Source organism: Diadema antillarum, unplaced genomic scaffold (genome assembly GCF_040938485.1).
Source record: "Diadema antillarum isolate AM-2024a unplaced genomic scaffold, OU_Dant_1.0 scf00000081, whole genome shotgun sequence".
NCBI lineage: Eukaryota > Metazoa > Echinodermata > Echinoidea > Diadematoida > Diadematidae > Diadema > Diadema antillarum.
The window spans coordinates 601,315-614,722 of NW_027270970.1; the positions used below are offsets into that span (position 1 = coordinate 601,315).

Genomic DNA, 13,408 nt, shown 5'->3' on the forward strand with positions numbered 1-13,408 from the left:
CGATGTTGACTTCACACGCCCAGCTCTGTGATCAATCACGAGACAAAGATGAGAATATCCTGTTGTTAATGACCACTTCAATGACCATCCCTTATTTCCTTTATCGCTAACACATGTTACGAAAACAGGGAACAAACACATGCAACGCTTGTTCTTCCTCCAGCATTTCACTTTCAGATAAAGCTTCTAGGGATACATCCGATTCTGGGCCTCTGGGAGAGGAAATAAAGTCTACTGTAAATCCCACAATGCTTTGGTTATTCGTGAGCAACCAAGAATTTTTTTTTTGTTGTTGTTCTAATTTAAATTGTCTTCCATAGTTCAGCTATAACAATAGTGTACAGTCATATTTGCACAGTCAAAGTCTAGCCACTTTGTTATAATGAATAGGGCCTCAGCAAGGAGTGGTACTTTCAGACTGATAAGAAGTAGGCCTATGTGTACAAGGCAAACAATTTGTCAGTCTTTACATCGCAACTTTCTTGTATATTCATGGGGAAAAAAAGACAACTGAGCAAAGGACAATTTTCAGTAATTGAAGAACAACATTCAACAGTGAGACTAAAGATTTCCTTATTAAAAAGTGACAAGATTTCAGCACTTGAAAATTTGGATGTATACAGGAATAGATTACACACACACTTACATGACAAACAGCGATTGATAGTTCTTGGTAGAATTGCAACAATTCTTTGACAAAATTTCACACCCTGAATATTGGCAACATTCTGCCACTAGATCCAGAAGAACAAGAAACAAAATTAACGCAAAACCTTAAAAACAATGCGCAACATTGACAGTACAATGTTTTGATTTCATGCAGCTGAAATGCCATTACACTGAACACTAAAAGTGTAACCCTTTCAGGACTTCTGTGTAGAACTTTCACTGTTCTTTACACATGGTAGTCTGTCCACTGGCTGTGATAGGGTTAGACTGTGTCAAGCGATGATACAGAATAGTGAACACAGCATGACCATGAACACCTGAATGAGCAGACATAGGTGTGGTGAGTTGCATTATGGGACGAAAAAACAACAACTAAGTTGTTCTTTTTTGCGTGCCATTGACACACACTGCGAAGGGAAATTATCCTGAGAGTTAAAAAAAAAAATCACACAGGACTGTTACATTGTTATGCATATTTCAAGAGTAACTATCTATCTATCTATCTATCTATCTATCTATCTATCTATCTATCTATCTATCTATCTATCTATCTATTTATCTATCTATTTATCTATATATGTATTTTTTTTTTTTGGGGGGGGGGGGGGGCATGTGAATGCGGCTTGCAGAGAATGCTGCACACATCAAGGCCCAAACCACCGACATCCCTTCTATCCAAGAAGAATTTTCAGGTCGAACAAACATTGAGGAATGATTTATCCTCAGCAGCTGAATCTTGTTTAGAAAGCTGACGAGGAGGAGCAGACATGAAACACCAAACCAAGCTAGCTCCCCCGAGGTGGAACCTGGCTCAATGGTGCACTAAAACACTCGCCTTGGCATCAAGTTCAGCAGGAAATAGTACATGATAACTTTCAATCCTTGGACCTTTCCATGAGAGTAACATGGACTCAAGGCTAACACCTGGCAGAGCTATTATTCCTTTCATCAAAATTCATTTCAATATTGGGACAGTTTTTTTCTTGCTCTGGCAATAAACAAATAAATCAATGTTTGAGAATGTACATATCATGCATAACTTGCATATATTCCATTGAGATTAGACTAGAGGGTGGTAAAAATTTATAGGTTGGGGAGGAAAGGAGGTCCGGGGATGAAGATCGGAAGACATAAAACATTGGCTCATTGTTGATTGACTAGATGATTCATGGGATGAATGCCTTAGCAACACTAGACCCATGACACGTGAACATTGGCTGATCACTGGAAGATTCTATTGGTAGATGAAAAATCAGGAGGATGTCAATACCTATCACTGTTACACTGACTGGCAGAATTTGGCCAAAAAACAAAGGCTTGCTACTCTGGTCTTTAGTACGCCATCCTGAAAAGGTCATATGAATCTGGCATATGTCGTTGGAGATAAGATACATCAATACATCTAAGCTATCCAGTGGAATGTATAACACAAGAATCTTCTTTCATGAAAAATAACTACACTGCTTATAACAAAAATCTAGCTAAAGAGAGAAATTTTGTCAATACATCTAGACATTTTCTCACATCATCTTACTGAGAACATCACGATTGTTACAAAAAAGTTAATTGTACTTGGTGTAAAAAATCACAGGATATGCAAACAATAAGATACTTTCAACCCTCCATGACAAAAACAGAAAATGCCTCAAGAATTACCACAGTGTCGTACCCTTAATCATGTCCAGGGAGTTACACTTGGCATGACATTACGAGCGAGATGGCGCAAGACCTCTTCTCCTTATTCATTTGTACATCCAAAGTCCATCTGACTATCAGGTGCATGGCAATCAGGAGTCTTTTGCACTTTGTCCAATAATCAAGACAAGGTCACGTGACCTCATCATGCACAAGTTATCACTATTTGATCCACTTTTAACATGGAGGGCATCGATTATTTGTTACATAGTATGTTCTGGAAGACTTTGGCAAATTCTGTCTTATGAAAAGAAAAATACACATCGCCACCTCCAAGTCAAACATGTAGATCACAGCCACTCACAAGGTCACTCCTATGTAGCATGCTTGGGCAAGAAGGTGTAACGTACAGGGTCCATACACCACTTCGCTGGACATGTCCACTGTCTCCATGGTTATAAGCAGACACAGGAGTCTGCTCTTGATAATAAATAGGCAAGGTATCTTGTCCTCCATAATAGGCATGCTATCCCAACATGAACACAATGTCTGCCTCTTCTGGCTGGTGATTGCTGCGCTTGCCATAGATCATCTTTGCAAAGCTTGTCCACCCTCAAGATGATGTCTGCTGCCCCCATTCTCCCACTTGGAGACAGTCTTTCTAGTCCTCGTCCATATCTTGCTCCTGGTTGGCTGCTTCTTCCTCGTCATTGTCATAGAATGCGTCCGGATCCAGGCCCTTCTCCAGGAGCACTTCCCGGTACTGTGTCTTCCACACTTTAGGGTTGACATTATCACCGTAGAGCTGTATACCAAATAATCAAGGGGCAAGTAGGGACAAGTAACTAATACAGGCAGATAAATACAATTATAGAAAACAAATACAAAATCAGGCTAACAAACACAGTAATGAAGAATTTCAATGCACAGATGATTCAAGAGGGAATGAAAGATTGTGTAACATGATTATATCATATGTATTAGCAGGAGGACCAAACTGACTGGAAGAAATATTCTGTGTTAACTACACATGTTTCAACCCCTATGGTTGGCCTCTGCATAGGGATGTTGGACAGAAGAAGAAAAAGAAGAATGCAATTACCAACCTCTGCCACTGCCTTGATGATGCTCTCTTTACTGATCTCCTTCGCTGCTCTCATGCCCCACTTAAACTCATACTCCACTGGATCAGTGTTGGGTAACTTCACCATTTCCAAGTACCTGCAAACAAGCAAAAAAAATACAATACACACATTTATGTATGTATACATGCATATATACATATATATGCATAAAAACACACACAAACGGACAATGCATAAACACACACAAACAGACACACACACAAATATTGATATACAGTGTGTATTACAAATCTTTGTACATGAGACTCTCAGAAATGAATCACTTAGACACATGTTTGTTCTCAAAATTGACTCGAGTCATAATATTTATGCTAATGAAACAATTACGGAAAAAAAAAACCCCAGAAGCATACAAGGAACCAATCACTGGTGTTTTGTATGCATTATTTCCAAAGTCAAGAGGACTTCAGATAAATTAAATTGATCATGGTAACTCTCAAAGAACTGACTTGAATCCTCTGCCAGGGTTTTGACCAACTCATCCCAATATTTGGTGAGGCAATTTCTGCCTGCCACTAGCCGAGCAGGCTCGCACTAAGTTTGTATTGGCAGGTTACTATCTGTTGAAAAGAGAAAAATGATGGTATTTTCCGGCTTACAAGGTTTTCTGAGAGAAAACTAAAATGATGAGTCAGTGCCATGCACTGCCATGCCTGTGATGCTAAGAAAAGTTAGCAGGCCTCACTTCTCGTCTCAGTCAGCTGGCTTGGCCCGCCTACACAATGTGGTTACTAGACTGTGGTTACTGGCCTAGCGAAATGGGTACTATTAATAGGGCTCCCTCAAGGGCCAATGGAGACATATGACAGGAGATTAACGATTGCACCAACTAATGGGATGGGGTTTGATGTGTGTGTGTGGGGGGGGGGGGGGGGGGGGGGGGTGAGCGGCAGACACCATGTGATAGGTAGAGGCCTTAATTATAGTACAGGAATTCACATAATCTAATTTTAAATCTGTGATACTTTTATTGAGCTCTTGCCAAATCAGTTACCTTGTAAACAACAGCAAAAAACACCCAGAAATCTGTACATCTAGGTCTAAATTTTCAAACAACCTAAAATCTACTAGGCATACTCTGAGCAGGGAGGTGACAATACAAAAACCTCCCTGCTCTGAGCACATTCAACATGATTTAAACACAACTACTGTACGAGCAATGGATTGTAAGAGTATAACATTTTGCTAATTGGAACTAGTAAAAAAATATTAGTGATTGATTGAATGCACTATCAAGAACCACACTGCTGGAATGAGAAAGAAGTATCACCACTTTGTAGTATCACACCATGGATTACAATACACGGAGCATCTATGTTTATATGGGAGGCAATATTTTGTGCACATTAACTTTACAAATATCAACTGATTACAAATATCAATTGATTATAAATACAGCCAGCATTTTCAAGTCCAATCTAAAGGGACTGGACAGATTCCTTTGACTTACATCAATTTTGAATTGCAACATAAAGTAAGTTTATATCCGTACAAGTAGAAGATTTCTTTGACCTAGGCAATTTTGACTTGTGCAAGGTTGGCATGGGTGAGGTTGACTGTATAATGAAATCACTGTGAAATATATGGTGTATACAGTAATCAAACTTGGAGTTTCAAGGACATATCAATGAAAAATTGATTCACATTCTAAATGTGTACAATTGGTGGTGACATTTAACCTTGCAATATCTTCAGAGCAGGAAATAAATTGTGTATCACTCATGGGGGAAAAAAACAATTAACATAAAATCTAGGAGCCAATATTGTTTCAGTTAGGTGCATTCATATAATTAGTATACCAGGTAGTAGATTGATTTGTTTTATGGATTTAATATTTATTTAATACTTATTCATTTGAATCATCTAGGACAGTGCAGCGAAAAGCTCTTGCAGCGCAAAAGAATATTCATAGTTTCTGCTCTCATTAAATGATCTACTACCAATATTAAGACAAAGATCTGCAGAGTTTTAGATTACAGGATTCAAGAGTGAAGGGCTCATGGGGAGGGGGGGGGGGAGGGGGTGGAAAGAAAAAAGAAAAAAAAAGACTAAAAACAGGGTGGCTTTATGACAGTAGATACATACGATGGACATAAACTAACAGTGACAAACTGGGTATGAATGCAACCAGGTACATTTGTATCTCTACATGACACAGCCATTTTGTACTGTGATGGCCTCTTACTAGGCTAGGAAGTTTCCACCCATGAACATCAGAAGCTACTGTCCAACTCATATCTTCATGTGACTAGCCAAGATCCCATCTTATCCTCATTAAATTATCACTTGGGGCTTACGTGATTGCTTGGCAGAAATTTATGCCATGTCATATTCTGGCCCCGTTTTATCAAAAGATATAATCGATCATAGATTTCCTTAACACACAGGCTGCCATAGACTTCTGATAGAAATCAACTATACAATCAATTATAACTCTTCATAAAACCAAGGAGGTACTAGTTTTCGCCTAGTATTGTACAAGAGGATATTTTTGCGCGACTAATTTTTCGCGCTTGACCAGACGAAAAGAGTTTCGCGTGTTTTTAATTTCGCGGAATCAAGACATCAACCACTGGAACATACGGCATGCAAAAATATTCGCGTGCTTTTATTTTCGCGCTTGTTTTTGGTTGCGCGAAATGCATGAAAATTTCAGCACCGCAAAAATTTGCACTTTTACAGTACCTCCTTGATAAAACAGGGCCTCTGTATTTGTGTTTGCAACTATGTCAAGTTACTGTACTGATTGTTTAAATCAGGAGTGGAATGGAAAGAAAAAAAGAGGGAATTATGAGACAATACAATTAAAGTCATGGCAGGGAGTGGTACTGTAAAACGAGAAATGTTCGCGTGCATTTTAATTTCGCGAATTTCGCGAGCGTGAAGATTCGCAAAATTAAAATGCACGCGAAAGTTCTTTTATACACTATATGCACTGAATGCCAGTAGCAGTTCGCGAAAATTTCATGCCGCAAAAAAGGCCGTCGGCTCCAATTCGCGAAAAATTCGTGCCGCGAATATATCATGTTTTACAGTATGTCACCACAAACCTTCACACTACATATCTCTTTGGTTTGTGGTTTTGATGCGATATTTATTGAGCGAAAATATGTTTTCTTTTTTACTGTGTTTGTGTGAATCATGGGATTGAAAGAGTCCGGCACACTGTGAAAGTAAAGGCACACCCTCGATATGGATGTGGAGTGGTGAGTGATCTGCTTGCACCTGCTTCTTGTATAAACTCCATTTCTGGAGGCAGAAAATATCACGCACACTGGAACGGTTGCATAGGGAAGCAGGATTCTTTCAAACGTCGGGTGACTGAATGAAAAAAGTATAATAATTTCATAACGTTATAATGCACTCTCTCCAGCTTCTGAATTATGTAGTGCTCACTGCCATTGATGCTTCTGTGCTTCAGGTATCATGTGCAAAATCCACAGCTGGTGAATTTAGTTTCTCATTTTGTAGACACAAAGAATGGAAACCCTTGCCAAAGGAACTAACTTATCACCCCCTGAGTATATTTTCTGAAGTCCAAATCTTAATTTTTCGTTTGTTAATATGACAATTTCAATATGCAGAACACATTGATCACTACCGGTATTTTTTTTTTCTAATGTGCTTTGTATAGTATAAACAACAAAACTGATATTATCATTGTAACTATGAAGTTGGTTGATGCCCAGGTTTTCTCATATTTTTTTATTCAAACTGATTTGCTCAGCTGAAGGATATAATGCTTTTGAAATCTGAATGGTTTCAGACAAGTTTAGTTAAGATCTAAAACCATCTCTCCATGGTATGTAACCAAAACATCCCTACTAATTTTTATCTTTATCTAGAAAAAATTAGCCTGGAATGATTAAGTACCTCACTCCACAATGGCACCCCCCCCCCAAAAAAAAAAAGAAAGAAAAAAAAACAAGGAAAAACAAACAAACAACAAACAAACAAGAAAACCTTGGTTCAACTTAACTAACAACTAAAGGGTGGTGAAAATGATAGCATCTTGTTTTGAGAACAATTTGCACGGTAAAAACACCTTTTCAATTTATTCTTCTTCTTCTTCTTCTTCTTCCATAATTACATCCCTATCAATCAGGTACTAGGCCTCTATCATGATTCAACGAGTAGTGTCCTCCATCGGTCTGGAGAGAGGATGTGAGTGGGCGTCGCCAGCTCATCATCTACTAATTCTGGCACTCATCAACACAATAATGATGAGTTGAGCTCGGGCGAGGGACGTGTGGGAGTGGAAACTGAAGTACCCCTTGTTATTCGCTAACAAACACACACTCATATTTATATGTATATCCGCACCATGTCCTGACAGATTGGCTTGGTCCAAGGTACAGTGTAGCTGGGTGTTTGGGAGCGATTACATCTCCAGTGAAAGGTAAGATGGGGCATGAAACCCTTCAAACCAAGCCACACCCACACATGAAATCTATGAAAATATGTCATTTTCAACATACAATCAACAGGAAATGTAACGACAGAGATCACTGCAGAGAAAACACCAATCCAAAAAGCCTGAAACAGAAGCTAAAACACTCCTATTACTGCTGTGTACAATGACAAGGTAGCAACATCAGTACAAACAACACTAGTAGCAGTGACAGAAGCAAAAACTCTGAAGCCCATACACTTCTGTATCACTCCCATTTATTTAGTGAGTCTGCAATTGGGCATTCCTGACAATTATGCGAGTGGTTAAAGGGATGGTACAGTACTGGTGGAGATGAAAATTGGGCTTTTAAATTTTTGCGAGATACCAAGAAAACACTTCTGATATAGTACAGAGCATACCATTTTTAAGAGGAATTCCAAGTTTATTTGATGAAAATCGGGTTTGGAATGACTGAAACATCCAAAAACAAAGTAAAACAAAGTGGTCGTAATAATGTGTGGGTTCCACACTTTATTAGAATAACTCTTTTTTGGATATCTCGGCCATTTCAAAACCAATTTTCATCAAATAAACATTTCATTTCTCATAGAATTACATGCTCTTTCATATTTCATAAGAGGTTTCTTATTATCTCACCAAAAATGTTAGAAACCTGAAATTAGGTCTCAACCAAAACTATACGATCCCTTTAATTGAAATAGAATTGGTGCTTGTAGAATACAGCAATGGGCAGAGAAATGTACATGTGCATATTGCATTTACGTCGGGATCAGAGTCAATATTTCCTTGTGTTTTACAATTTGCAAATAGCATCTGACTTGCGAAATTTGCAAAAATGAAAACCCTACAAACTATATGTGGCATGTATAGGACTTGAAATGACTTAATATAACATGAATTTTGGCCACACCATACAAATGTGCACTGTAGAAGTGGAAATTTTCGTAGTGTTGAAATTTTCGAGCATTTCGCGCAAGAGGAAACTAGTGCCAAAATAAAAGCACATGAATATTTTTGCTTGCTGTATGTTCCAGTAGTTGATGTCTTGATTCCGCGAAATTAAAGAGACCTAAAACCTATCTTACCTGGGTGAGCGCGAAAAATTACTCACGCGAAAATATCCACTTTTACAGTATTGGGGCCTCAGCTTGTCTGTGCCCTACATTAGACAACATTGTACATTATCTATGGTGTGCATGCAGACAGCTAATGAACTTGTCATGACTACAGCTTTCTAGTCATCGCTGCTAAACTCTGTGATAAAACTAGGAATCTCCCCAAACTTCCATGTATTCTGTATCAATGCCATCCCATGCAATGCTTCTAATTCAATCAGCCCTGAATGAGCCTTCGTTCCAATGCTTTTAGTCATACTTTGCCATGCTATTTAAATAGCATTTGATAATCCCCCCCCCCAAAAAAAAAAAAAAAAATAGTGGATGTACTGTAAGTTAGACACAGTGCCACTCAGGTGAAATGATAATGTAACAGCCAGCTACTGTACATGAAGCTAATTTTGGTTCCCAAGGATAATCAGATTTACTAAATCTCTTTTCATTGACAATTCATTCTGGGATAATCCGTGGTGTGTAGCACGCATGGCATGTAGAGTGGATGTGAGGACTGGCAAACAAAGAAAATCAAGTTTCACTGAAATGCGATTTGGTTGCTATTCTAGCTTTAGATCTGGGATCTGTGATGGGTCTGTCTGTTTGTGGGGGGGGGGGCATTTACTATGTGACATTATACAGTATAGGCACTGGATAATCTGGAATTGCATCTGAGGGCTCACTACAAACACACAATTCATGCACTACAATTATGAAGTGCAATTCCACTATTTACAATGAGAAGACAGTGCTCAACCTTAGCAGTGGCCTGGGGCCACTAAAAAATTGATGTCCGGCCACAAAAGTTCCAAAACGCTATCTTTTGGTGGCCGATTGGGCAGCCTAAATTCAAATTAATTTTTGTATTTCCTTGTATTTTGGGCCACCAAAATTTCACATTTAAAGATTGTAGTGGCCTGAATGGCCACCTGAGAAAGAAGTTAGTGTTGAGGCCTGTATATCAACTAAAGCCCCGGTCACACAGCACTCCGCGTCTAAATCATGTACAAAAAGTTATGAAAATCTGGTGGACGTGGTCGTAAGTGGTAATTTTTTGGTCAATTTTGGTTTGGCCGTGCTTTGTACGGGGTATGGCCGTTGGCGGCTGTTCCACTGCCTAAGCACGGCTAACCACGTCCAGCCACGTGTATGTACGCGGAAAAATCCATTTGTCAGTGATAAGCCGCTAAACACTCGCTATTTCCTGTGATACCAACGCGTAACATGTGTCAATGACCGTGCTCTGCCCGTGACAGACCGTGTCTTACCCACGTCGTACCGCGTCTCCCCAAGTTTTAATCACTGCCGGAACACGGATTATCATGTGTGTTTCACGTGTTTTGCACGTCTTTACCACGTGTGCCGCCCGTGGTTGTCCGCGGAATAAAGTTTTGAGCAGTTCAGAACTTTTTACCGCGTCCGACGCCGTTCCGATTTTTCCCCGCATCCTGCCACATCTATAAATCGACCGTAGCTCGTCTTAAACTCGACATCAACGCGAACAACATCGTCTGCTTCACGGGAGACCACTTTTTGACGTGTTTTGGCCGTGATTAAGCCGCAAAGCGCTGTGTGACCAGGCTTTAAACAGCACTGTAAGAGTTTAATGAAAACTTGATGCAAAAGTAGGAATGCTTGCAATTTGAAGTTTCAAATATTTCAGAAAATCATAATTACAGTTGCAAACTAGATATGATGTCACTGCCTCACAAGTCTTGTTATTGACCTGCACAGAAATATTCATTAAATGAATCTTTTCTTAAATCAAATCGATAATATGATAAAGAATTATGTATATCATCATTTGATTCAAGCTTTTGTAGTGTTGTTATAAACAAGCAAATGACTTTGAGCGTAACATGTAGTTTGCTAAATTGTTTGCAGTACCAAAAATATGATTCTCATATTTTCTTTGTGTACAGACCTATGAGATTATTACTGAGTCGATGACATCATCATCTCTTTACATGTTATGACCAAAATTACTGCTTCATTAAAATGTGAAATTTCTTGAATTGATCATTTCATGCCCACTTTGTAACTCCCACGAAAACAAATTTTGAATCTGGAGCAGCAATGTACTCTAAATTCACTTGTAAACATTTCAATTTCCTGTTTCTTTGCTTGCCAGGAGTATTTCGCAGAAGGTTGTTTGCATCGCTACTTCACACCACTTCAGGGAAATGCCAAATCCTTAATTAAGTAATTCCCGCTTAACATTAGCCTTTGACAAGGCTCTCTCGCCGTACAAGCAGAAGGTCATTACAGGATGCAAAATCAAATGACCAGTGAGAGGCAAGCCCTTAATGAAACAGCTTTTGGGGATCCATCTGATTTTATTTTGTTTTGTTTTGTTTTGTTTTTATTTTCACATTAGGAAACCGTTTCATGAAAGTTGTCAGCCCCGACAAGTTGTCAATTCCTGACAATCACCATAGTAAGCCAATGACCAGAGCTTCTCAGCTCATCAAAACCAAGGATTTCATTGAAATTGCCAGAGACTGACAACTTGTCAGGGCTGACAACTTTCATGAAGCAGTGCCCAAGTCCTTTGAAATAAAAAATTTCACTGCCATCATTCGGTAGAGGAAAAATCACAACCAGTCGGCAGATATGTCTGATGGAGCTTACATGCATTTCACACCTACAGCATATGAGTGAATGTAGAAAGTCCATTAGTCCACGATACTAACTGAATTAGTCAATGCTGAATTATTTAATAGGGGCTGCAAGGTCTCCAGGCTGCATGAATAATAATCATGTTGCGGACTTCAAAAAGTCATTGCACTGATGCCTCAGGCTTTGAGTGTTCAGCTGTGTTCATTCATGATTGTCAGAACTAACAACAGCAAAATGGTCTTGGAAAAAGACTAACTTTGGATTGTGGATAGCCTGGCAAGTAGAGTGATGACTTTACTGCACCCATTACATGTGGGTGAGTACCATCATAGAGTAATGAAGTGTTGCTGCGATACGAGCACTGCTCTAACAACTCCGCAGGCAATTTCGGAGAAATGAATGACAACATCACACCTCACAAGGACATCAGCTCTGTAATCTTTCTCTTACCGATCAGAAAGGTTTAGAACCGTGAAAATTGAGCAAATGACTAAGACAAGCCCATCTGATTAGGTTTTATTTTTCCAAAACATGACAACTAACCCTATCTCTTACTTCTGAGCAAACGGTAAACTTGTCTAAGATTTCAGTTGACACTGCCAAAACAGGGTCCTGTTTCATTAAAGTTGAGATCAAACATAAGTCAGAAAATCAAACATAAGTCTCTAACTACTCAATTCTGATTGGCTGATACCTGACTTTGATTTTCTGACTCATATTTGCTTTCATCTTTTTATGTAACAGGGCCCTGATCACCTTTGAATGTGTAGACATTTACAAAATACACTACCGATATACACTCCTGTGTGATGCTGTCATATGCTGATCATATATTTTATGTCTTTCCTTACAAACTTCTACTTTCTACTTTCTACTTTAGCTGTCTATGAGGTCTAATTTGTGGAATATGTATGTGCACAAATCTATTTAGCATTTCATAATACTCGTCATGTCATATCTGTTCTGAGCACACATTTCTGAAAATGGTGAAAATTTTGCAGTTATTCAATTTTTGTGATTTTTTTTTTCTCACAGGCTCTCGACAGTGAAAAATGCCAACACGTGAATATATTGACAAAAAGGAAAAAAAAAATTGCCCCATATGCACATTCCAGGTCAGTGAAATCATAAATCTGGGTAAATATCAGGTGAAATAGCATAAAAATATGACACTTAAAGATTTCATCTTTAACAACGTACAAGCTTAAATAAATCAAAATATCATAATCTAACGCTACAAGAAAAAATGTGTAAATGAAATGCTAGTCTAAAGTACATTAAGAATATCTAAATTATGATTGTGGACAGGGGTGTTTTGTGTGTGTATGTGTGATGTGTGGTGTGTGTAGGTGCGTGTTTTGTGGTTATTTCATTTCCCCCCATACACACACAGTTCTTAACATGTTATTGGGGCTCTTCTTACAAAAATAAGACAAGACATTTAACAGACTGTTCTGTGATCATGTCTAAGTGGAAATTTTTAGCACCAACTTTTGAACTTGGTCTGAATCATGTTTTGGCACTATGCTGCTTTGGCTACACCTTTCTCTGAGTCATGCTAACCGCATGAACCAACTTGTGAAGGGCACAGCCCTAGGGTTTGGGAACAGTACCTCTGAATCATGGAGACTGAGAGAAAGGGCTATGTGAAGAAAGATTTACTGACGGACAGACAGACAAGACAAGAAGACAAATTAAAGAAGACAGATTCAATTAGAATAGACAGAAAACATGAATGAAAAAAAAAAATTCCAAAGCAATGTTAAGGTTTCACAATATCAGCAAACAGAGTCACACACACACACACACAAATTAAT

The 13,408-nt window shown here is 38.7% G+C and overlaps 1 protein-coding gene across 1 annotated transcript in view; it reads right to left on the reverse strand.

Annotated features, from left to right (window-relative positions):
- Nucleotides 1-2,912: 2,912 nt before the first annotated feature.
- Nucleotides 2,913-13,408, reverse strand: part of LOC139717695 (non-structural maintenance of chromosomes element 3 homolog) — a 30,784-nt gene continuing 20,288 nt past the window's right edge. Inside the window, exons 8-9 of the mRNA XM_071629197.1 lie at nucleotides 3,411-3,525; nucleotides 2,913-3,109 (exon numbers count right to left, since the gene is read on the reverse strand). Of these exons, the coding sequence (XP_071485298.1) occupies nucleotides 2,966-3,109; nucleotides 3,411-3,525 (259 nt within the window). The 3' untranslated portion in view covers nucleotides 2,913-2,965. The remainder of the gene's footprint in view (nucleotides 3,110-3,410; nucleotides 3,526-13,408) is intronic.